At 42.9% G+C, this 26,344-nt stretch overlaps 2 protein-coding genes across 12 annotated transcripts in view; one reads left to right on the forward strand and one right to left on the reverse strand.

Moving 5' to 3' along the window:
• On the forward strand, window positions 1-20,937 carry THUMPD2 (THUMP domain 2 tRNA and snRNA guanosine methyltransferase). Of its 4 annotated transcripts, none has more exons than XR_014523554.1 (11): window positions 1-916; window positions 3,462-3,594; window positions 6,339-6,748; window positions 7,708-7,785; window positions 15,422-15,474; window positions 16,418-16,505; window positions 17,514-17,585; window positions 17,893-18,007; window positions 18,220-18,337; window positions 18,675-20,451; window positions 20,567-20,937. XR_014523554.1 is itself a non-coding variant. In XM_083494508.1 (10 exons), exons 1-10 carry the CDS (start codon window positions 716-718, stop codon window positions 19,012-19,014), a joined length of 1,608 nt encoding a protein of 535 aa, XP_083350634.1. In that variant the 5' UTR covers window positions 1-715; the 3' UTR covers window positions 19,015-20,937. The 4 variants fall into 4 exon arrangements, 2 of the variants coding, with proteins under 2 accessions (XP_083350634.1, XP_083350635.1); XR_014523555.1 differs by lacking the exon at window positions 1-916 and adding an exon at window positions 1,137-1,448; XM_083494508.1 differs by having other exon boundaries at window positions 18,675-20,937.
• The window catches only part of TMEM178A (transmembrane protein 178A), a 25,250-nt gene continuing 19,769 nt past the window's right edge, over window positions 20,864-26,344 (reverse strand). For all 8 annotated transcript variants that reach the window (XR_014523589.1, XM_083494781.1, XM_083494783.1 and 5 more), the window contains 3 exons: window positions 23,958-24,071; window positions 22,997-23,134; window positions 20,864-21,486 (listed from right to left, as the gene is read on the reverse strand). Coding sequence is in view for 7 of the 8 variants with exons in the window: in XM_083494778.1 (XP_083350904.1) it covers window positions 21,245-21,486; window positions 22,997-23,134; window positions 23,958-24,071 (494 nt within the window). In the remaining variant the exon portion in view is untranslated. The remainder of the gene's footprint in view (window positions 21,487-22,996; window positions 23,135-23,957; window positions 24,072-26,344) is intronic.

Here is a 26,344-nt window from a genome sequence, read left to right on the forward strand (position 1 = left end):
ATCTACAATTTCCAGAGATCCCTGGGAAGAGGGAATGGCTGTTAAACCCTTCTAAGAATTGTAGGTATGTGAGGGGAACCAGGTCTCCTAACAACTTTTGGCTCCCTTAATAAACTACATCTCCCAAGATCCTTTGGGGGAAGTCATGACTTTTAAGTGCAGCACAAAACCTTTCTGAACCAGTACAGTATTAGGCTAGCCACCCCACCCCAGCAGCTGGCAGTGTCTTTCAGTTCTGCATTAAACTCTATTGAACTCAGTAGGACTTCTGCATAGGCATGCATAGGATGGCAGCATGGCACAGTGGTTAGAGTGGACTATGACCAGGGTTCAAATCCTAACTGGGCTACAAAGCTCACGGGGTGACCTTTGGGGGCCAGCTGCTGCCTCTCAGCCTAACCTACCTCACAGGGTTGGTGGGGGAGGATTAAACGAGGGTTAAGAAAACCATGTTTTCTGCCCTGAGCTGCTTGGAGAAAAACGGTGGGATATAAATGCAGCAAACAAATAAATAAAGGCTGCACTTCCTAAAGCTCTTTTTTTAAAAAATAGCCCCAAAGAAGCGAATAGTGGTGGGTATAGATCAAAGGAAGTCATAGTCCCCATCGATTCTGCCTTGGTCAGACCACACCTGCAATATTGTGTCCTGTTCTGAGCGCCCAAATTTAATAAGACTATTGAAAAGCTGGGACATGTGCAAAGGAGGGCAACTGAGATGATCTGGAAACCCAGCCTTATGAAGGAGCTTTCAAGAGAGGAGACTGAGCGGAGATACGAAGATACCATCTTCAAATATCCGAAGGGCTGTCCCCTGGAAGAGGGAACAAGCATCTTTTCTCCTGCTCTGGAGGGTAGAACTCGAACTCATGGCTTCAAGTTACAAGAAAGTTACAACATCGAGAAGAACTTTCTGACGGTAAGAGCTGTTTGACTGCCTCGGGAGCTTGCGGACTCTCCTTCCTTGGGGGGGGGGGGGTTTAAAGCAGAGCTTGGCTGGCCATCTGTCAAGGATGCCTTCAGCCGAGATTCCTGCATCGCCGGGGGTTGGGCTAGATGACCCTCGGGGGACCCTAATTCAAAGTGAAGGGCGGCCAAGGCTCCTTCCCCCCCAGGGGGGAAAACATGGCGGAGCCACCGCCTCCTCTGGGAAGGGATGAAACCAAACAAGGCGGGGACTTCTCCCCCCTTCCCCTGAGGAAGCGGCGCGGCAAAGGAGAGCCCCGGCGGCCTTCCTCGCCTCTGGCCTGTAGGAGGCAAACGGCTCCCGGCGCCTGGGCGGAAGAAGGCGGGCTCTCGGCGGGGCCGCGATGGCTGACGAGGGCGGGCAGCCTCCGCCGAAAGGGCCCTGCTGCCGCGCCGGCCTCCCCGCGCGATATTTCTGCACGGCGGGCCGCGGGATGGAGCCTTTCCTGCTGAGGGAGGTGCGGACTCGGCTGGACGCCGCGCAGGTGAGGCCCTCCGGCCGGGCTGCGAGGAAGGTCCGGCGAATCCCTTTGGACCGAGAGCCTCGCTCCGCCTCCTCGCCGGCGGAGAGGAGGATGGGTGGCTAAACGCTCTCCCTTTGTCACTTTGGGAAGGCGGTGCAGACGAGCGAGCTGTCCCGGGGTGAGGTTGCTTCGTCTGCACGGCCAGTGCCGGATTGACGTATAAGCTGAACAAGCTATAGCTCATGGCCCCACTCTCTTGGGGAGGGGGCAAAAAAATGTAAAGGTAAAAAAACTAGATGCACATTTCCAAAATAGAAGATAAAAAGCAAATAAAATAAAAGCTACATCATTTTAAGTTAGAGCATAATCATTATTTCACTACAGTCATACCTCGGGTTACAGCCACTTCAGGTTGCGTTTTTTCGGGTTATGCACCCACCGAAACCCGGAAGTACCAGAACGGGTTACTTCTGGATTTCGGTGGTCGTGCAAGCTAAATCGCAACCCGCCTGTGCGCAGACACGCCGCTGTGGGTTGCGAATGCGCATCCTGCACGGATCACGTTCGCAACCAGAGTGTCCACTGTATTAATATGTTGTTGTTCAGTCATGTCCGACTCTTCGTGACCCATGGACCAGAGCACGCCAGGCACTCCTGTCTTCCACTGCTGTATTAATATACTTGTTCTTAATTGTATTTCACTATTAAAATACTTCTTAATTGTATTTCAGTTCAACAATTACTTTGATAAAATACATATTTTGTTATGTGCAAATGGCTTTAGATACCTATTAGGTCCATAAATTACCATATAGCATATATTCAACACAAAAAACAGCGACAGTTTGTTGTTGACAAAGGACAGCTGGACATATAAAGGGCCCCATTACCTTCAGGAGCTTAGGGCCTCATCAAATCCGGCCATCTACATGGCCTCTCCCTTCTGGAGCCCCTCTCCCTGTTTGCTCAGAAGGAGAGCTCCCCACACCTTCAGTGGTCAGTGGGGGCTTTGCCCACAAAACAAGGTTGAGGATGCATTGAAAGCACATGGCTAGTTCTCCATGCACCCCAAACCACAGAAGAATCCTGGGAACTGTAGTTTAAGGATGCTGGGGATTCTAGCTCTGTGAGGGGCAACTGTGGTTCCTGCTGTGATCCTTAGGGAACGGTCATGTGCATTCTGGGTGTGTGTTAAGTGTAATCATCATCATTATTATTATTATTAATTTAAATACCGCCCTATACCTGCGGATCTGAGGGCAGTTCACAGAATAAAATCAAGATATAAAACCACAAAATACATAATAAAAATAAAAACAACAACCCAGTAGCCCCTGTCCCCACAAAAAACTCATTTTAAAAGGGCATAGGACATGGGTAGGCAAACTAAGGCCCGGGGGCCGGATCCGGCCCAGTCGCCTTCTCAATCCGGCCCGCAGACGGTCTGGGAATCAGCATGTTTTGACATGAGTAGAATGTGTCCTTTTATTTATTTAAAATGCATCTCTGGGTTATTTGTGGGGCATAGGAATTCGTTCTTTTCCCCAAAAAATATGTTCCAGCCCCCACAAGGTCCGAGGGAGGGTGGACCAGCCCCCTGCTAAAAAAGTTTGCTACTCCTGGCATAGTATGTCAATCAGATCAACCAAAGGCCTGGTTAAAAAGGAACGTTTTTGCCAGGCGCCTAAAGGTGTATAATGAAAGCTCCAGGCAAACTTCTCTGGGAAAGTGTAAGGTGCTAGCCCACCCAGTGTCTGCATCCCGGTCATAACTGGGACTGGGACTTCATCCTAGCAGTGTAACAATAAAACGGCTGGCACATTTGCAAGGCTAAGCAAAGGTCCAATATGGTTTCAAATCCCATGTTCAAATCCCATGTGGCTTCAGCCCATTTTGTTAGTGTTGTGAGCTGCTTTGAGGACTATCGTAGAAGAGCAGGGTATAAATCAACTAGCTAAATCATAATAAACAGATCATTTATGGGCAATGCCATTTTCGGATTTACTATATAATCAGTGTACATTCTCTGTCAAGGTGGAATATGTATCGGGAAAAGTCTTCTTCACCACCAGCGCAGAGCTGAGTATGCTGAAGGAGCTGAAGTCTGCGGAGCGGTTGTTTTTGCTGCTGAATAAATATCCTCCACTTTCCATCTCCAGAAATAAAGGTATTTTATTTTTTTACTGTAGTCTTGTGGGTTTGCCTCGTGCTGGCCTATGTCCTGTAACCTTCCACAGCGAGAAAGGCCACCCTATAACCTTCCTGCCTCTTTGTTAAAAGGAGTCAGTGCTGAGTAGCTTTGGGGTTCAATGTGGTAAGCGGTCGTTCAGATTCCTGCTCAGCTATTTATTTTAAATAGCTTGCATCTTGCCCTTTATCTGTAGACCTCGGGGCAGGTTATAACCGAGAAAGTAAACACAAGCAATAATAAAAACTGCTAAATCTGTCCGTTCAGTGAATTTTGTGGACCGGGACTGTTTTTCATCGAAGGCCTGTCCAAAAAAAAAATGCACGTTTTCGGTTATTCTGCTCTGCTTTTCCCTCTTCTTTAAACACACTTTTTACCACTGAATTGGACCAAATGGCAAACCTAATTGCCGCTTGGTCCAATTCAGTGGTAACCTTGTGTCTTCCTGGGGGAAAGCGGTGAGACAAACCCAGAGTGTGCATTTGTTGGGCAGATACAGCTTGCCTTTCAGGTGCTTGCCCAGCTCCAACTGCTATTCATCCCTAGTGAACAGCACGTTACAAGTTACAGTTTGCTGGTGGTGCTGATGGCTGTGATGAGATGCCATCAGCACCACAGACCCATATTCTGGCTCCTGAGGGTTCTCTTAAGCAGTTCATTGAGGTCAGACAGGTACTTGGCTAGCTGCTGGATCTTGGGTGAGGATTCTTGGGGGGCATCATCTAGAGGGGCTTTCCCAGTGTGCTTCACTGGGAGCTCAGGTTCTTGGCTGCTGCTGCTGTTGCAGCACGGTAGGCAAATATGGTACTGAGCCAGCTCACAGGCAACATGGCCATCGCAGCAGCTCCAGGAGGTGGTAGGAAGGAGCCGCCGGGGGCTTCCTCTGTCTTCAGCATGCAAGCTGCAGAAGGCCCCAAAGGAACTAACTCTCTAGCCAAGACATCTCTCTGGCTATGTTCCTCATTTGGTGTACTTGGACAGGTGGACGACACTATCTCAAGATCTCACTTACCTAAGTGGTTGTTGTGAAGCTTAAGATGCTGCTCGGCGCTTGTTGGAATAAGGACAAGATGCGTATTCAATAAATTGTTGTTGTTGTTGTTTAGTCGTTGAGTCGTGTCCAACTCATCCTGACCCCATGGACCAGAGCACACCAGGTACTCCTGCCTTCCACTGCCTCCCGCAGTTTGGTCAAACTCATGCTGGTAGCTTCAGGAACACTGTCCAACTATCTCGTCCTCTGTCGTCCCCTTCTCCTTGTGCCTTCCATCTTTCCCAACATCAGGGGCTTTCCCAGGGAGTCTTCTCTTCTCATGAGGTGGCCAAAGTACTGGAGCCTCAGCTTCACGATCTGTCCTTCCAGTGAGCACTCAGGACTGATTTCCTTCAGAATGGAGAGGTTGGATCTTCTTGCAATCCATGGGACTCTCAAGAGTCTCCTCCAGCACCATAATTCAAAAGCATCAGTTCTTCGGCGATCAGCCTTCTTTATGGTCCAGCTCTCACTTCCATACATCACTACTGGGGAAACCATAGCTTTAACTATACATACCTTTGTCGGCAAGGTGATATCTCTGCTTTTTAAGATGCTGTCTAGGTTATTCAATAAATAGGGAAATTGAAAGGGGCCCTATCATAGCAGGTCCCTGCCCCCCTCTCCCTTTCAACCCCATTTTGAATAAAAATTGTGTTGAAGGTCTGAGGCAGAGCTTTCCAAACGTTTCCTAGCACACTTTTTAGACATCATTTCACGACACAGTAATTCAGTTTTACTAGCAAACAGGAGGTTAAACTAAGCCCTTCTTTCCAGCCCCGGGAGCAGTGCAGGGAGAGTTCACACAACACACCTGCACACTGCAGCTGACACACTAACGTGCTGTGACACATGGAAAATTCTGGTCAAGGGTAGTGTAGGCCTCCTTTCTTTTTACCTTGCTTGTTTAGCCCCTATTGCTCATGAATATTTAGGCAACCAGATGGGAGCATTAGATCTACACAGGCGTACATGTGGGATTCTAGAGTCTGAGCTGTATGTTCACCAAGGTGTATGAACTAGTATACCACAACCATCATCATCACACCTTGACACATCTCCGGGATCCCATGCAGCTGGTGTTTGAGGAATAGACCCCCTTTTTTGAAAACAGAAAACAGTGATTTGATAGCTTTCAGTGTTATTTGCTTAATTAAGAAGTAAGAAAGCCCTTATTATTTTAGTCAAAAGCAGGAATGAAAACATTCATTGGTTCTCTGAATAGCTAAAACATAACCATAGGCTTCATACAAGTTTAACACCTACTTAAAAATAATAGCACAATCCTAGCTATGTTTACCCCAAAGGAAGTCACACAGAATTTCAATGGGACTTATTCCCGTGTATTTGGGTGTAGGATTGCAATCTAAGATTGCTTGAGTGTTTCTCTTGAACACAAGCTCTCCAGCTGATTAAGACAGCTTAGTGGCTTTCTGGTTCTTAGATTTGGTTCTTAGGTCTTAGTATACCAGGCCCAGGAAGGAGGAAAGTGGCTTGCTAGGCAAAGTCTGGTGGATTAGATAAGATGGGGAGGAAGCATGGGTCTTGGGAGAGAAAAGTATTGCATTCCCTCACCCCCTAAGAAAACAGTCCTTGGAATATATTCCAATACTTCAAAATATACAGTTTATTGTTATGTGCTATTTATGTGTTAAAGGTTACATGAGTTTAGATTCTTCATTTCTTTCAGGCAGAGTAATTCATGACGTTCAAAAACTTGTAAATGAGACTCCCAGGCATTGGCTGGATACGGTTACTCTTTGGAGAAGTCTTCATTGCCAGGAGGTGAAAGAAGAAAACAGGTGTGAGGAACGTCCAGACTCCCAGAAACGGAAGCTGGAAGAGGAGGGCAGCATCCAAAATAAAAAACAGAAGAGAGAACTAATATCGGAGACAGTTTCTGGTGAAACTCAAACAGAAAACCAACAGGGCTGTAACGCCGCCAAGGTTCCTAACAGCAATGGCTTGTCTTCGGGCAGATCATTTTTGGAAAAGACTCCTGAACTTACTCAAGAGAAATCTGGCGAGAGCAGCAGTTGCTTCAGCTTCAGAGTTTCCTGCCGCTGTAGTGGAGCCCTTGCAAAAATATTTACTGCTCAGGTTTGTGGGGATTTGTTTGGCCACTGTGAGAACAGGATGTGGGACTAGATGGGCCTCTGGTCAGAATCCAGCAGAGCTATTCTTATGTTCTTATCTACAAACAAGATGCATGCAGCTGCTTTTAACACAATCCCAACATACAGCATCAGGCTGCTAAGGAAATAGTTAAATGTTCTTGATTGTGTGCTGCCATCCCAGATTATTATGCAGGCGGCTGAGAGTTTATTTCTTCGTTGTGCATAATCAGTAGTCATTAGGTTTTCTGAATGGCAGACGCATAAGGAAAAAATAGCACTGCTTGAGTGGGCTGTATAGGAATCATTAGCATTCTGCATCCTAAATAATATTTTTAAAAGCAAGCTGAGCTTTACAGACTGTCTTCTGCACCATCTTTTGGAATTCCTATTAATTGGCAAAGGGGTGTGTGTGGAATGCTGAATTACGCTTGATTATCCATACTCGAGATAAATTTCAAGACTGCTATTCTGAAGGTTTGGTTATCAAGCAAAAATAACGTCTTGTCTTGTAAAGTAGAATGCTCTTAGTAGATGTTGATGAGAGCGTGGAAGAAGCAATTAATTCCGTTCTTTGAACTCTTTTTCAAAAATGTCTTCAGTTTGGAAGAATATTCCATGAAATAATTGCTTCCTCCAAGTAATTATGGATTGTGTCATTTCAAGATTTCAGTCCTTAATGTGGACTACGCTACATAGAACTTATTGGGAGTTGCTTCAAAGAAAGCATGCATAGGTTGAGACTGCAAGATCTTTTGGCCCCAGCCACCATGGTCAATGGTGCTGGGAACTGTTTCTCACATAACAAGATATGGAAGGCACCAGGGTACCTTCCACTGATCTCAGCCTAACCCGTCTTCTTTTCTTCCTGGCCATTTCATGTTTCAGGAGCAATTTGTCATACCACATGCTCCGGTCTCTCTCATTGCTAATTTGTCTTTTCAGGAGATGGGGAGGATAATTGGAACGGCTCTTATGAAGAATTTTGGATGGAAAGCAGATTTGAGAAATCCTGACATAGAGGTAACAAAATTAATACATTGAAATGTGGGGTAATCTCTGTGGATTCTTGCTCCTCAGATAAAGGTCTTGATCTGACTGAGTTGAACTTCTTTGTACACTTACGTTCCTCTCAAAGTCCCTTTGAGATTAGGCTTTGGGAATCAAACCAATGTGTCCTTCTAACCCAGTATGCTGTCTCCAACAATAGAAAGATCCAGGTACCTTAAGAGGTTTTTAACACAGCAAGGTACTAATAGAGCACAGTGATCCTGCAATAACCTGTCTCAGTATGCTTAATGTCTGAAGACCTTCAACCAGTTGGCAGTTATGAGATTCTCTGATTTATGAATGGCAGCCCTGTCCAAATTTTATATTTTGTAAATTCACTTAAAATATACTAGAATTAATGCATAGATCTGTACCTGCAGCACCGTACTCTAAAAGGGGAAACTTTTGCCACTTGGGTGAAATTATTTTTTTTTTTTATAAAATTTTTATTGGTTTTACAACATTTTTAAAAAAAACAAACAAACATTAAAAATGACAAACATACACGTATAGTTTCAAACATATTTTCATAAACCTCTTTTCTTGGACTTCCCCATACCCCCCCTCTCTGCATCCCAATGTCCATAGTTCAACTAGCAACTCCCAATTGTTACTTTCCAATCTCTATCCTCTTAATCCTCTTTTATAATCTAACCTTATATCCCTGTACCCCTTTGTTTCTGGTAACCACGGCATTTTAGCATTCATTAAGTTTATAGTAGTCCTTAAGATAACTTCTAAATTTTCTCCATTCTTCTTCCACCGTCTCTTTTCGTTGGTCACGGATTCTGCCTGTCATCTCAGCCAGTGTCATGTAGTCCATCACTTTCATCTGCCATTCTTCCAAAGTGGGTAAATCTTGTGTCTTCCAATACTTTGCGATGAGTATTCTTGCTGCTGTTGTGGCATACATGAAAAAAGCTCTATCTTTCTTTGTCACCAATTGGCCGACAATGCCCAAGAGAAAGGCCTCTGGTTTTTTAGGAAAGGTACATTTAAGTACCTTTTTCATTTCATTATAGATCATCTCCCAGAAGGCCTTAATCTTCGGGCATGTCCACCAAAGGTGATAAAAGGTACCTTCAGTCTCTTTACACTTCCAACATTTGTTATCAGGCAAATGATAGATTTTTGCCAGCTTGACTGGGGTCATGTACCACCTGTATACCATTTTCATAATGTTTTCCTTTAAGGCATTACATGCCGTAAATTTTATACCGGTGTTCCATAACCAATCCCAATCAGCTGACATAATATTATGTCCAACATCCTGAGCCCACTTAATCATTGCCGATTTAACTGTTTCATCCTGTGTATTCCATTTCAACAACAAGTTGTACATTCTAGATAAATTCTTAGTATTGGGTTCTAGCAGTTCAGTTTCTAGTTTTGATTTTTCCACCTGGAAACCGACTTTCCTGTCCTGTTTAAAAAATTCCATTATTTGGCGGTATTGGAACCAATTTTCTACTTTATGCTTCAATTTCTCCTGACTTTGTAGTTTGAACTTATCTCCATCCTGTTCTAAGATTTCCCAATACTTCGGCCATCCGACCTCCATATTGAGTTTCTTCACTGCTTTAGCCTCCACTGGCGACACCCATCTAGGGGTTTTGTTTTCTAGTAGATCTTTATATCTTATCCAAACATTAAACAATGCTTTTCTGACAATATGATTTTTAAAGGCACTGTTAACTTTACCATACCAAAGATATGCATGCCAACCAAAAACGTTATTGAAACCTTCCAGATCCAAGATGTCCGTGTTCTCGAGGAGCATCCATTCTTTGAGCCAGCAAAAAGCTGCTGCCTCATAGTACAATTTTAGGTCCGGCAGGGCAAAACCCCCTCTTTCCTTAACATCTGTCAATATTTTAAATTTAATTCGGGGCTTTTTGCCCTGCCAGACAAATTTCGAGATATCTTTGTGCCACCTCTTAAAACATTCCATCTTATCAATAATCTGCAAGGTCTGAAACAAAAATAACATTCTAGGCAATACATTCATTTTAATTACTGCAATTCGGCCTAACATTGACAGTTTCAAATTTGACCATATTTCTAAATCTTTTTTAATTTCTGACCAGCATTTTTCATAGTTGTCCTTATACAAATTCTGATTCTTAGATGTTAAATAAACCCCTAGGTATTTAGCCTTCTTGACCACAGTCAAACCTGTTTCCTCTTGAAATTTCTCCTTTTCCATATCTGTTAGGTTTTTCCCTAAAACTTTGGTTTTTTGCTTGTTCAACTTAAATCCAGCTACCTGGCCAAACTGTTGTATTATTTCTAAAACCCTTTTCGTACTAGTGTTTGGCTCTTGCAAAGTCAATACTAGGTCATCTGCGAACGCTCTTAACTTATAATGTTTAGCTCCGACCTGCACACCTTTGACCTGCTGGTCATTTCTTATCATATTCAGCAACACCTCCAGAACTGAAATAAAAAGTAATGGGGAAATCGGGCACCCCTGTCGTGTTCCTTTTTCTATCTTAAGCTCCTCAGTCACAACATTGTTTACAATCAGTTTAGCTTTTTGTTCAGAGTATATTGCAGCCATACCATTCTCAAAGCCCTGACCTACCCCCATCCCATGAAGATTCTTCCTCATAAAACTCCAAGAGATATTATCAAAGGCCTTCTCCGCATCCACAAAGATCAATACTGCCTTGGTGTTTATATTCACCTCTAACTTCTCCAAAATATCTATTACATTCCTTACATTGTCTGCTAGATGTCTTTTAGGGAGAAAGCCTGCTTGGTCTTTATGAATCTTCTCCATCAAAACTCTTTTAAATCTTTTTGCCAAAATGTCTGCAAAAATTTTGTAATCCACATTAAGCAGGGATATTGGGCGGTAGTTCTTGAGTTGGGTCTTTTCAGTCTCTGACTTTGGTATGAGTGAAATATATGCCTCTTTCCACGATTCAGGTGCCTTTTTTCCCTCAAGGATCTCGTTGCAAACTTCTCTTAGTGGTTGAGTCAACCATTCCTTCAGCGATTTGTAGTATCTGGAAGTCAGTCCATCTGGTCCTGGAGATTTGCCCAGTTGCATATTCTGAATGGCAGCCTCTATCTCTTGTTCTGAGATTCTCTGGTTCAAGTCCATCTTACTTTGATGAGAGATGTTTTGTAGTCCATATTTTCCGAGGAATTTGTCTATATCTTCTTCATTTTGCGGGCCTTGGGTGTAGAGTTTTTTAAAATAGCTTAAGAAGCAATTTCTAATTTCATTGGGTTTGGATATGTTCTTTCCATCCACCTCCAGGCTTGTAACTGTATTTAGTTTCTGCCTTTTCTTCAATTGCCATGCCAAAAGTTTGCCACATTTATTTGCTGATTCAAAAGTCTTTTGCTTCATTTGCCTTATCTTCCATTCAATCTCTTGGTTCATCAATTCCATATATTGTGTTTGGTATAATTTGATCTCTCTTAAAATGTCCTGAGACTTTGGTTTTGTTCTTAATTTCCTCTCTCCTTCCTTTATCATTTCCAGAATCTTCTCTTTTTTCTCATTTTGCTTTTTCCTCTTTATTGAGTTTTGTTGAATCAAAAATCCTCTCATCACCGCTTTACTTGCGTCCCAGATCACTCTTTTCTCCACGTCGGTCCTCAAATTTATTTCAAAATAGTCTTTTAGGGTCTTTTGGGCCTTCGTGAGAATCTCCTTATCTCGAAAGAGGGTGTCATTCATTCTCCATCTAAATTGACCAGTTATTGTGAGTTTCATCTCCATCTTCACGGCGTTATGGTCGGAGCAAGTTTTTGGGCAGATTTCCACTTTCTTGATCTTCGGAGCCATTCCACTAGTAACCCAGATTTGATCGATTCTGGTCCAGGTCATCATTGCTTGGGAGAAAAAGGTTCCCTCTCTCTCCAGAGGGTTCCTTGTTCTCCAAATATCTATCAAGTCCATATTTTCAGTCATTTCGAAAAAAGTCTTAGGGAGTCTCCCTTCTTTGGTGACTGTAAGTCTTTGTGCCTTGTCCATATTAGTGGAGACCACGCCATTCATATCTCCCATAATTATCATATTGTAGTCCAGATAGTCCATCAGAGTTTCATGAAGTCTCTTAAAGAAGTCGGATTTGCCTTCATTTGGTGCATAAATTCCAACAACTAGGAATTTTTCTCCTTGTACTTGTATCTCCACAGCCAAATATCTCCCTTGTTCATCTTTGAATATCATTTTTGGAGCCCATTTCTCCTTCACATATATTACAACTCCTCTCTTCTTAACTTTGTCTGATGAAATAAATTCTTGTCCTAGCCTTTTATTTGAAAGTAATCTCCTGTGGGCTCTGGTTATGTGAGTTTCTTGTAAGCATATCAAGTCCAATTGTTCTCTATTCAATATATGAAATACTTGTCTTCTCTTCAAAGGCCCATTGAGCCCATTACAATTCCAACTGAGGAATTGCAGAGCCATCTTGTTATTTTTCTAAGGCTCCTCCAACAGCTCCAAGTTGTTGCTCTTCTTCTGATGGTAGTGGTTTTTGTCCAAACGGGAGATTCAGGATATCCAATGCTCTCCTCTGTTCTGCAAGTACGTCAACAGTCCCCTTCTGTAAGTCCTCCTGGTGTCTTGCCAAAAATTTGTCTTTATCTTGAATTGTCTTTATTTTCACCTTGTTTCCCTTATAGTCAAATGACAGCCCTTGTGGGAATTCCCACCTGAAACGGATAGCGTTTTTCTTTAATAAAAGGGCTAAGTCCTTGTAGTAGTTTCTTAAGTCCAGAAAATATTTTGGGATGTCTTTAAAGATCTGTGCAGCTGAGTTTCCAATCTGCAAGGCCTTTTCAAAGTGTAGTCCCAATATTTTGTCTCTTTCCTCCTTGGATCTAAGTGTAATCAAGCAGTCTCTCGGAGTCTTTCTGTTTTGCTTCTTACCCAATCTAAAGGCAGTCGTAATTTTGAATTCGTCTTCCTGGAGTTCCCAACAATCCACAAACTCCCGTGTCAAGTATTCCACAAGGTTGTCTCCTTCATTCTCCGGGATCAGTCTTATTTTTAAATTTCTCTCTTTCCTCTGTAACTCCCACAAGGCCAAAGTTGCATCATGCTCATAGACCTTCTTGGCGATCGGCTCTAATTTCTCCTGTGTCTCTCCCGCAGTAGCTTTGGCGTCTTCCGCAATTTGGCGCGTAGTGGCGTTTTCCTCCACCAATTTATTTATAGATTCTGTATTCTGGTTTAGTCTTGCTGAAATTTCTGTTAATTTTAGTGTATTCTCTGAAGTCTGTTTTGTCAGAGACTCCAGAGTTTGGTTTATCTTGAGCAAGGCATCTGTCACAGCTTCCATAGAGACGGCTGCTCCTTTGTCTTGTCCTGTTGATGCTGTTGTTCCTGTTGATCCAACTGTTGCGCCTGAGATTGAGCCTCTTTTCTTTACCTGTGACTGTTGCAGCTGTTGTTGTTGTTGTTGCTTGGTCTTGGCCCTTGTGACTATCTCTTCTTGTGCGCCACTCATGTCAAGGTCAGTTCCCACGGGATTTATTCTCCCTTGGAAAATTCCACTGTCTTAGGCCGTGCCGGACTTCACTTTGTCCTCTAGAGGGAGCAAATCAAAATGGCCATAGAGCAAAGATTCCAGGTATAGAAACAAAGGAGACTGTCCCAAATGTCCAAAATATAAAAGGGAGATTAACACAGTCAGAAGTCTAAAAGCTTGTTACTTCAAATTGCCACAGTTGCCCTATTTATGCTACTTCTTGTTGTATTGTACAGTAGCCAGGCACTGTGGAAACTTTGTATCAAAGTATCACTTCACAGGGAAAAGTCAGTTCAGTGTACTAAGAAGGCAGACCGTTTCATGCTTTCAAATAAGTGAGACAGCAGAGGTTTTTTACTTCCAATAAATCTTGCAGTTATTGCTCAAATTCACCTCCCCTCTGCCCTGCTAGCTAGAGGGGAGATCAAAGGGTCTGAATGTCCGGTTAAGCTGATCAAAGAGCAGGTTTAAACGGATGCAGGTTTAGAGCTCCGTTGCTTTCACTTTCATGCAGTCGGGGGGAGGCAGACTTCCTTTGTTTAGATCTCCCCCGTTTTTAGCCCAATTTTTAAAATTTTAAAGGTCCCGATTATATTTCAGCTCTTACTCACGGGGATTCAGTCCAGATTTTCTTTTCAGGAAGGAATCGGCGCTCTCCGCTTATGGCGACGCGGCTTCACTTCGCAGGCTGGGTAGCGACTCTCAGCACCGCGCTCACTCCCGATGTCGATCCGTAGCCTTTAAAAAGGCTCTTTCACGGTACCGGGGGGCGCAAAGGTGCCCACCGAGTCTCCTTGTTCTCAGGCTTCAGCGCCTGGGATTTTAGGGGTCCCCCGCTTGCCGTAGCGGGTAAGACCCGAACTTGCGAAGCAGTCCTTCTCCGGAGCTCGGAGCTAGGACCGCCATTAAGCGCTGGCACCGACCGGAAGTCACTTGGGTGAAATTAACCCCTTTGATTCCTATTAAAGGCAGGGATGTTACTAGACTTACATTGCCATCATCCCTAATAAAAGTTTCTGGTCAGCAACATCCAGAGTTGTTTTAAAATTAGTCTTATTCTGTAATTCACCTAACAATAAGCAAAGACGAAAGAGCAAAGATAATGAGTTTTTAAATAACTTCAAAGTAGGATAAAGAGGATGCTAGCTGGATATCTAAAAGAGGAGTTACATGCATAAAGGTCTGCAAAGTAGTGAAATCTCCTAGGCAAGAAGTTGGACAAGGGAGTGGTGATTTAATCAGAACTTTAGTACTAAGGAGCCAAGAAGGAGAATTGAAAGAAAGCAAAGAAATTAGATATGGAAGAGGGCAAATCTGTGAAGATGCTTTAATCTCAGAAGTTTAAACGAAATGCAACAATAAAGGAAGCCTGTGAAGAGAATCAAGATTAAAGCAAAAAGAAAGAAAGAAAAATGAACAAAAAAATTTAAAAGAGAGAGAAGAGGCTTAAACCAGAAGAAACAGGATAAGCAGACATTTCAATTATCAACAAAGGATAGATTGAAAAACTGAATTTGAACTGTAGTAGAATCAATAGATAAAAGACAAATTTTAAACTATAAAACTGATACCTTGATAGTTCATGCTTGTGGCAGTGCTTTTTTAAGAAAACATTTTTCATATATATTTTCCTTATAGAATTTACAGCCCAGCCCTATAGACTTCCTGTCAAAACCCTGTGCTAAACTTCCATGGATGGTGTAGTGCTGTCTTTGCAACAGCTAATGCCACTCTCAGCCAGGCAGAAACAAATGAGGAGTTCAGCACTGCATTGGGTTCTTCTCCACAATTCTTCCTCTGTTCTTCAATCCTCAGCACCAGTATAAATATATGCACTGACAGAGATGCACCATGGTGCAACCTCAGATCTGCACAGCTGCAACTTCTGTGCAAATCTGACGATTCCAGGGATTGCCTTTGCCCACAAGGTGTACCTATTTGATACAGATAGGCCCCAGCATAATAACTTTTGTATGAGAACCAGATTGCTTGCTAGTTTAAATTAAAAAAAAACCATTGAAAATATCATTGAGATTATATATATATATATATATATTCAAATCAGCTAAAACTGAAATGCAAGTAACTCTTCATTGTAAGATTCCATTGCCTTTCAGATCTTTGTGCATCTAAATGACATTTACTCCGTGATTGGGATTCCTGTTTTCAGGTAAATACTGCATCAAAAACTACAGTTCATAGTCCAAAAAGACACTTTTAATTGAAGTAAATTTCTGAGGCGTTACTATGTTTCCCTGTTGTATATAATCAACAAAGAGCCCCATGGGACCTTAAAAACTTGACATTTTAATAGTGGCACGAGGCTTTATGAATTACTGCCGCCTTAAATCAGATCTGTGGACTGTTATTCTCAGATGGCTGATGGATTAAAATAATATACATATACACTGGTGCAGAGTGCGGAAATTCTAAGCAGTAGGACCAAACTGCCATGAAACGCAAGGAGTAAGAGTGAGTTTGTTGCATTTCTCTGCAGAGCCCAGATTAGATGTATACAAGATAAGAACAGGCTGGTATAGCAGCAGTCACTGTGATGGAACTGTTGTGCTTGCTGACAATAAGAAGGGAGACAATTACTTTAGTGGAAAAGATCTTTCCAATTTCCGTTCAAAAGATTTCTGAAATAAAGTATGGTGACTTGTGAGGTCAGCTCCAGAATGATCAGGGATGTTTAAATGTGACCAGTGACTGCTGTCTTTTGCATTTCATCATGGACTTTTGGTCCCGCTGTTTGCAAAGTTATTTTCCTTCCTCTGTACCCATGTGTGTATATCTGTTTATCTAGACAATTTTCCACTGGTTCTTCTGGGCTATCTTCCCATCTGTTCTAGTCCTAAGTACTTAACAACAATATATCTCATTTTCATTTGTCTCTGTATCTTAAACAAGATTTGCCACCAGCTTATTCACAAATTTGAAGATTTGGGGATAAAAACTTCTTATCTATTTGGAATAACAATAGCGCATAGTTTTAGAGTTTGAGTATATTAGAATTCTGTGTGTGTGAGAGAGAGAGAGAGAGAGAGACAGAGAGAGAGAGAGAGAGAGAGAGAGAGAGAGAGATACATTTTAATATGGTGTTTTGTTTGCAGACTTCCCTTGGCAAGCAGATCATATATCAAAACAGCTGGGTTGCGATCTACCGTTGCTTGGGCTATGGCATCCCTTGCTGAAATCAAGGTAATCAGCCAAGTAGAGTTTTAGTTGCTCTTTGGTTACTGAGCAACTCTCAGTAACCAGAATCTTGCCACTGGAAGTATTTTAAATGCAAGCGAGAACTTGTGTAATATCATGGAGTGGCTAAGGTGGCAGTCAGAGTCCTGTTGACTTGGGAGTAAGCCCCAATGAACTCAAGCAGACTTAATTTCTGACTGAACACGCAAAAAAAATGGTGCTGTGTTTGGAGCTGTTTCTGCTTGGCTCCAGCCCCCAGGTGCATCATGGGAATCATAATGAATACCCTAAAGCAGCAGCGGGGAACCCATGAGCCTCCAGATGTTTCTGGGCTCCCAACACCACCTTCCCTCTCCCTCGGCCATGCTCGCAGGGCTGGTGGGAGTTGGGAGTCCCTCAACTGCTGGAGGGCCGCCAGCCCTGCCCTAAGCCATTGTTGTAAGGCTTGCTGAAAAGGAACTGTTAATGAACGTATGGAAAATAATTCATCAGTGCCCCACAGGCAACGAGACATAAGTTTTATTGGGTCAGATACATTTAGGCATGTTTGTAGATTGGGCTACATGAGTTTACAACATGCCTTTCAACTGCAATAGCTCCATTGTTACTAATTTCACACAGTGCCCCAACTATGCAGAATGCTTTGCCATTCCCTTGCTATTGATGCTAGCAATATATGAGAATTGTAGAGCAACTTCACAGATGGGCATGGGGTTCAGATATGGTCAGTTGCCCAAGGTGACCCACTGATCCTGCAAAAAAGGCAAGATTTCAATCCATGCTTCCCACATCTTTGTTTACACAACAGCATCGTCTGTATTCTATGTCTGTTCTTGTGGTTTATTCTAAATGACCACAGCATTGACCAGAGGAGCCTAACCATGAAAGCTCAGTCTTGGTTTCTTGCTTCCTTTAATTTGGTAGATAGGATCTTTGTACCAGAAGACAGATTTCCTAATGTCTTGATGGATGGAATAGTGGTGTATTTGCTTTTCTTTCTTTTTTTCTCCACAGCCTGGTGCATTTGTACTGGATCCTACATGTGGGCTAGGAACAATCCTCCTAGAAGCAGCAACCGAATGGCCTGTAAGCTCCGTCATAACAGCAAGTGTGATGTCTGGCCACAGATGGCATTGCAGTCTCTTGTGGCCAAATCTGTAAATAATGAACCTCTAATATGCAGCAGCGGGGCTGAAAATTAGGTTCCAAAATTTCTCTCTAGAAAATATGTTGACTTTTAGCTTAGGTGTTCATGTTAATACAAACTGCTGATTCCTTCTAGCTTGCGATTCTGCAGTTGGTGGTGTTAGTATGCCTAATTCTCAGTGATTATTTTGATAATTTATGGGGATTTTTAAAAAAACTAATGTAAATGTTTGTTTTTTCTCTTCAGAATGTGCGTTATTTAGGGACTGACATAAGTGATTCACAATTAGAAGGAGCCTACACTAATATTAACGCTGCAGGCCTAGTGGATAAAATTGGGTTACTGAAAGCTTCTGTGACAGGTAAGAGCTGGTAAGGGTATCTGCAGTACTATACAAATCAATTTATTGCTTTATATTTCCTTTATTGTAATTGAAACGATGATTTGTGACTGCATCAAATACTTTGTGATGCCTTGTAGTCATATGTTAGTCCCTAATTAGAGTTATTATTATATACAAAGGAGAATAATGGCTGAGCATTTCACATGCTTAAATATCTAAATATCTCATAGCATTGCCATTTCAGTCGGAAAGCATTGATGTTGTTCTTGCGGACATCCCCTTTGGAAAGAAGTTCAAAATAACAAAAGACATGACCTTACTGCCGGACGTTTTTCAAGAAATCGAAAGGTATGTGCGTTCTGATATCTGAGGCACAACAACTGCTACTGCAGATTGGGATCTGCTAATGGTATTGCATGCTAAACAAAGGAAAGTCACATTTCAACGTGGCCATGTTACCTACTAGATGAAGTTGAGAATTTAAAACAGGGAGATAAAAATCATGTTGCCAGTAGTCCTCAGTTCCTTTTAAAAGGCCATGAGTGATTTTAGAATAAACATCTCTAAGATTTGTCATGACTGCCGTATTGTTAGCCTCTGTACACTGAAAAGTCTTCTGCTGAATTAATAAATATTGTAGCTGCACAAGGATATTAATAAATATCCTCCGGTTGTTCCCTTTCAGGGTGCTTTGTGGTGGAGGAATTGTTGTGCTGCTACTTAGTCAAGAGCTCTACAAGCGCCTCTCTGGTGACATTGCCAGCAGTCTAGGTACTGAGAACTGCATCCCTGCAAGTCCTTGCAAACAAAGTGCCATGATGTCAGTCAGCAACGCCAAAGGTAGCAGCTTTGGCCCCACGACTGTTCCCCTATCAACTCAAGAGGCAGAGAGAGAAAACACCAGCAATAAAAGGACAACTTTTGGCTCACTGGTGCTGGTGGAATCCTTGGAAGTTAGCCTTGGCAAAACAGATGCATTCATATGCAAGTATAAGAAGGTAACAGGAGGTTTTGCAAGAAGTTAGCAGCATTCAGCAAGTGTGCATGAAGCAGTTTGGAGCTTCTGCTTATAACCATAGGGATCAGGAGCAGCTGAGCTTTGGTGAGCCCAGACCTCAGCCATCAGAATTGTCTTAGCTTCCATACCTCCAGTGGGCCCCAAAGGTATGTAGCAAGGGTCTCTAAATGTGAAGGCCTTTGGCCAGATCCTTAGTTTAAGGGATGCTTAATTCCTTTTCCAGTCTAGATGGAAAAGAGGTCTGGAGAAGGTGTGGTTAGTGTAAACAGGGCTTGCTGGCAGGCAGCTTTATTAGGGATGTGGTGCAGGTTCACCCCTAGGAAAGTAAGTTGCCAACCAGGAGTCGATATAGCATGCCCGATAAAGGAGTTGGTGGCAGTCCTTGGTGCTTACATGGGACCATTTTGCCACAATAGGGTGGGGCTCAAGGCAGGCTGTGGCATTGTGCTGGCAGAAAGGGGCATGGTGCCTTATTTTGTGTGCTGCAGTGCTGATGCGGTAAATCACAGGGATGCAAAAATGTCTGCCTTTTTTGAGAGCAGACGTGTGGCTTATAAGCGCATCTCCTGTGTCTTTAACAAAATCCGGACACGGCTGTAGTCTGGCCGCTTTTGACCACAGCATGGTAACTTCCATGCTTGACAGTGCATTATACATATCGCAAGCCAAGTGAGGGAGGAATTTAAGGTGACTGTTCCATCAGTGCAAGAATTTCGGAGTGTTAGATGGAACAATTTCCTCTTCTCTCCCTCCCCCCCCCCCCCAGCACACTGCTCCCGATCACCCCTTGGAAGTGCACTGAGAAAGAGGAGGAGAAGCTCCTTTGCACAGGGCTTCTGCTGATTGGGCTCATTGGACTCCTACCCTTTATGCTTGCACTAATTTTAATTGCTTTGGAAGAAATGGCTTCCTTTCCCCCCCCCCTCTTGTTTCATAAGTAAACCAAAATAAACTTGACTGGAAAATTCCAGTATGCTTTTCAGAATGGTGTAAAATCCCAGTGATGTTATTTAGAAAGGTGCAAAGTAGTATAGCCACATGACTGGAGTCAGAGTTTTTAACTTGAGGTTGTATTTTTGTCTTAAACTTACATGACGGTTTAAGAAGGACCCATTTCCAAGTCACTCACTCGGAAATTTTTACAAACACTTTCAACAGAAGTTCTACCACAAAACTTTTTTTTAGACAAAGAGGCTGAGGTTGTACAACAGATGTTACTTCCAACAATATTAAATGTCATATAATTGTTTTTGTACAATTAAACTCGTTAATACATGGCATTTGGCTTCGTATGAAATACAAAATGTATTTCAGAGAGATACATTAAAAGCAGGAATCTAGCTACCGCAGAATAGTCAGATGAGTAGTTTAAAACTTTTTCTACTACAGGGACTGCTAGTGGCATTTTGGTTTACTGAAGAGGTCCCCCTCCCGCACTCTGGAAGTCATAGAATCATAGAGTTGGAATAGACCACAAGGGCCATCGAGTCCAACCCCCTGCCAAGCAGGAAACACCATCAGAGCACTCCTGACATATGGTTGTCAAGCCTCTGCTCAAGTCATTCCCCTTCAGTTCCTTCCCTACATTACTGCTAAAACAAAGCGCCCATCCACTTACAACATCAGAACTCTTCACAGTCTCTCTCACAATACCATTTGGTAACCACGAAAGATACCCAAAGGAGGTTTATTTCACTTAAAGTCTAAAGTATTTTACAGTGCAATCTTATACGTGTCAACTCAGAAGTAAGTCCTACTGAGTTCAATTGGGCTTACCCCCAAGTAAGTGGGTATAGGATTACAACCTAAGACTGGTCGAGGGTAATAGGGGAATAGGGTTGAGATTTGGGGAGTTGTGGTTTTGTTGTTGTTGGTTGTTAATTACCTTATGTACAAACCTCTGCTAAATAAAACAGCCCTACATTGTCAACGCAGGTTTCTTATCAGAGTGAGAACAGCCCTGTCTCGCTTGTGATGTGTGCATATACACTGTGCTAAATTGCAGTCATCAGTTCCACAAGAACTCAGTTGTCTGAACGTTTTATTTCAGCCACCCTGAAGGTAGAGAAGAAATCCTCTGCATTCCCTGGCTAGTAAGACACAATGTTTGGTATTTAAGGGACAGGGTTTTGTTTTCGTTTGTGCTTGGAATTATGAATTTAGCTCCCTTATAAATCCTTGAAGACTACTCTTCACCTGTTGCCTTTCAAGGGGAGGGATTATCCCCTGATAAGCAGTCATACAGAAGAGTCTCTGGTAGACTTTAGATGGCTAATCTTTGTCCTGCTAATGAGTGGATAAGTGGTGCAAAGACATCCTGCTGCTACGATGAGTCCTAAGCTGCACCAAGCACAGAATATAGACCAGCTGTATCCATGTTCCACGTCATCAGGAAGACCATAGATAAATTTGGGTAAGCGGTTTAGGTCATAGGAGACACTTGCTGCATAAGTGCAGAGAGAAATAGTGCAAAAGATGCCTGCAAAGGAGACAAAATCACAATGTCATGGTTACCAAATGTGCACAATCAGCAATTACTAACAGCTCAAAATAGCCCAGGATAAAATCATCAAGAGACATGCAAGGCAAATGAAAGATAGACAATTTTGAAACCAGAAGTCAACAGGCATTGTTTTCTTACAAGAATATCAGGCCCAGCAGCTTAAAAAGGTTTCACAGCCCTTCTCTGTAAAGAGACATGGGCAGAGTAGACAAAACAAACCCTTTTATGGTCTTTCCATTCTTTTGGCTTTCAGTAATTTGCAACGCTAAGAAGCTTCCACCCCCTCAAAATGTCATTTTAGATTCTGCCTGAATAAGATTTTTTTAAGTGGGAGGGGAGTGGGCAATGGATGAGAAATATTATGACTGTTTTTCAAGAAGGAAATGCTGGGAGATTTTACTTTTTCCAGGTCTAAGGCGTTAGCAAGCATCACAAGCTAAGCACAGCTTCCCATGTCATCTAGAAGCACTAGCAGTGTGTAAAAGAGGGTCATACATCTCACCCCACAACTTCCAGAGGTGTAGAGGCATTAGTGTCTAGCAGCATGAAAACAAATGGCTTAGGGGACCTTCAAGGCTTCACAGATTTACCATAAGTTTTTGTGGACTCTGATTCACAAAAGCTTGCAGCATAATAAATCTGTGCATTCTTTAAAGGTAAATTCATGGCTGTGTTCTATCTCCACTGTCAGAAACAGTATGTCTTTGAGTACCTGTGTTTGGGAATCACAAGTCCTGCTGCACTCAGATCCTGATTGTGGGCTTTCCATGGGCACCTGGGCACCCACTGTGAGAACAAGATGCTGAACAAGATGGGCCCTTGGTCTGATCCAGCAGGGCTCTTTCTATGTTTTTAAGACACCACAACCCTCTTTATTTTAGCTCTTCCACAGGAATTGTGCTTCCTGTTTAGGTCTGTTTACAGAATAAGCAACTCTGGTGTGTTCCTTTGGTCTTAGGTAAGGTGTGGAGGTTCAGTCCCCACCACCACACACACACACACACGGCAACACCAAGGAGGGGAATGTGAAACTTCAAAATGTTGCAGGGAATTTACTGGAAAATACAATTGCTCAACACACACGTTTGTGGATTTATGATTGCTAAAGTGTGTTTGTGTAGAAAAACACACTATTTTTCACATTTAGTATTTTTAAAAGCAGTCTTTATCTTTTTCCAGTGCCCTGACCATTGTACCTTTTGGCTAATTTTTCTACTTCCAGCATCTTTCTGTGGTTTCATCTCTTTCCCCCAGTGCTACAAATTTGTATGGAAACCACAAATGCTATTAAAGATCCCTAGCTTCCCTATTAGAATTAAGATTATCAGATAAGGAAGAGGGAAGCAATCAAACCTGTTTACATTTGCAGTGCTGACCTGCCCAAAATGTGAAAACTCATTGGCCAGATTATGTTGTACAACTCTTCAACAGATGGGAGTAAAACCTGACACACATAAGGATATAGCAGGCAGAGCTGAAATAGTACCTGACATAAGGAAAAGGAGGCCGGCAACGTGCTGTGTGAGGCTTTCCTCCCAAAAGAAACTGACTGTAGTTACGATGCACCCACAGAGAAGAACAGCTGCTGCCATCCCAAGAAATCCTGCTGTGATTCTTCTTAGATCTGTTTCCAGAAGTGAGAGAGGACGAGGTTAAATATGCATCAGTAACACAATTTAAAATTCAGCCTTGGCAAACCGGGTTTCCTTCATGTTTTGAACTACAACTCCTCATCAGTCCCAGCCAGCAAAACCGATGGGAGCTGTAGCCCAAAACCTCTGGAGGGCGTCAAATAGGCAAACGCTGGTCTAATCATATGCACATGTTTCTGAGGAGAAGCCCCTTAAACTCTGCTGGAATGGCTTCTGAATACAAAGAACTGCACTTTAAGATATCCGTACATACCCACTATCAACAAAAAGTGAGACACTTTTTTCTGCAACATACCAAAATGCTTTTCGCTAAGCATAAAAAAAATCACCCTTGATAAAAGAGTTTCCTGGAAATGCATTGGGAACAATACCCATCTGTTCGGTGGTCTTTTCTCCCCTTTGAACTACAGGTCACCATTTGTGACGTACAAGTAGTTATCATTGATCTCTCTTTACCACTGTTGCCCTAAAAAGTGTCAATCCATCCTGCCTGTCCCTTGTCTTCTCCCATTCCCTTTTAAAAAATAATAATACAATCAAAGTTAACGAAACTGTGCAGTGATGCATTTCTAGAAGTAAAGAGGTTCTTTACTTTGCGTAGGCAATTGGGTATGGATCAGAGGAGAAATTTCCCGAGGCCTTTTCAATCATTTTCTATTGCTGCTGGGCTTGATAACAAAAGCTGACTGGCTTTGCAAGATGATGCACAGTTTCCTGACCTGGACTGCCATGGGGGGGGGGATGTTATAATGGGTAAATAACAACATTTAGCATCATGAAAACCTAACTACTTACGTAACAGATGCCATTCATCTTGTTGGATGGTCTTGGTTAAATTGAACGGGATGTTGCGCAAGCGTATTGGTGGAGCGAAGTGGTACTTGATTGCCGTACATCTCTGAGTGATACCTTTATGAAAGGGAAGGGCAGAAATGCTTAACAAATTCCATTTAACGAGGATGAATAAGTGAAGCTCTTCAGCAGTGAGAAATCTGCTGTTAATAATATGCAAGCAAAGGGCAAGCCACTTGGAAGAACTGGGTTCAAAGGAGGCCAATTCCTCACCACACAAAAATCCTTTTCCTTTCATTGGTGGAAGGGGAGGGTCTTGTGCAACAAAGAGGATCCTTTGTGGAAGGACTCAAGTCTTCAGAAGAGGCCAGTTAACATCTTTAATAAAAACAACTCTCTGTACAAGAGGACAGTTCTCTGCCTCTCTCATACTAGCATACTGATCCTTTCTGCAAAGAGGCTGTACATTATATTTCCCTTGGGTGCAAGATTTTTCTTTCACAGTGTAGTGGGTACCAGTCCAAATCAGATTTCTGGCATGGACAGTCATTACGTTTTGCTGACAGGATTCCCCTGCAGCCCTGGAAGTAGCTTACACAATACCTCTTGCTGTGGCCCATGTCAATTTTGACTTGGGGCCAGTGGCGTACCAAGCCGCTTGGGTGCCCAGGGTGGCACCTGCGCCCAGGGCGAGCCACACACAGTGGGGGAGCTGGGGCAGGGCATGCTGCGTGATGCTTCCAAGGGGTCTGCCCGCTGCCTCCCTCTCAGCTGTAGGGCAGATGAGGGGGAGGTGGCAGGCAGACACAAGCCCCATGTTGCCATTTCAGGCAGCGCAAAGCTTGTATGTAGTCTGCCTGCCACCTCTCCGTCAGTTGTAGGGCGGCTGAGGGGGAGGTGGTGGGCAGATGCAAGCTGCACACTACCGTTTCGGGCAGCACGGAGCCAGCAGGCACCCGAGCCACTGCGTCACTCGCAGGAGAGATGCGTGGCTAGGGCGTATTGCAGGCCCCACAGTAAGTGCCGCCCCCCACGGTGTGGCACGGAGTGTGCCCGACACCCCTAGCTACTCCTCTGCTTCGGCCAGAGAGAAGTGGGATCATTCTGGTCCCCTGATCATTTTGCAATACATCTAGACTCCCAGATACCCCTTACAGCATCCCGCTTTACAAGCTGAGGAAATAATACAGTGAAATAGAACAGTGGTTCCCAGCCTCTTTGGTACGGTGGGCCCACAAGTCCAAATTCCCTTGGTATGATTAATTTTATTGCCACTTGAATTTTGGATGTTAGATCTTCAGCAGCTGTCGGTTTCATGCATTTTAACTGCAAGTTTGCCTATTTTCCTGGAGGCGCCCAAGCAAACATTTACTTAATGCCCACATTAAAATGGAATTTGCTGAAATATTTATAGTACTTACTAAGTTATTCACAGTTTTGTTTATGGGAATGTAAGAACACCATCTGATTGCAGGTTATTGCTGCATAAGCCACAAAGATTTCTTCTAAGAACATACGGTTTACACATGCAATGTTAGATAAAATGAACTATGAATATTTTAAATAGTTTTATTCATGATAGGTCCATTTGGGCAAGTATCAGCATTAAGTGAAGCACCATTTTGGCAAGTGTCAGTGATAACAGGAGATAAGCTTGCATTTTGCCAACCAGTGGGTCAGTGAAAGATTTGATGGTTGGCAGACATAATCTCAGATCTTTATTGAGACATAGGGTAAAAATATTATTTCTTATTTTGACTGAGCAAACTTCAAATCACCCTTGACTAGTAACTAGCCCTGGAAGCAAATTTGGTAATACTTCTCCACAAGGTGCTCATACAGGGAGTTTGGAGCCTGCTGCACATCAGAAGCGAGCTGCAATAGTCACTCAAAACAATTTTATAAGTACTTTGTGGCCAACTCTTACCAGATCCACTACCTAATTAATCCAGAGCCTCACGCTGGGGTGCTCTTGCAAACATGGGATTTGTTTTTTGTTAAATTTATATATCCAAGGATAACAGTACAGTTTACAGTATAAAACACAAAAATACATAACATAATGAAACAAAAACAAAAACCCACACACATACACAGTTTAAAAGGCCATAGGCCATAGATGGTTTAATTAGCCAAAGGCCTGAGAGGAGAGGAATGTTTTTGCCTTGTGTCTTCATTGCAAATCTTTAGGTGCCAGGCACGCCTCCCTCAAAGCATACCACAAATGGGGAGCCACCACAGAAAAGTCCCATTCTTGTGTTGCCGCCCTCCAGACCCCTTGTGGAGGCACACAAAGAAGGGCCTCAGATTATTATTGCAAGGTCCAGAGCTGTGACATGTATATTGTGCAACACAAGTCATTTAAGCTTCTTGCTACTTGCCGCATTGTT

Source organism: Podarcis liolepis (assembly GCF_965112155.1).
Source record: "Podarcis liolepis genome assembly, chromosome: 3".
In the NCBI taxonomy this organism is placed as follows: domain Eukaryota; kingdom Metazoa; phylum Chordata; class Lepidosauria; order Squamata; family Lacertidae; genus Podarcis; species Podarcis liolepis.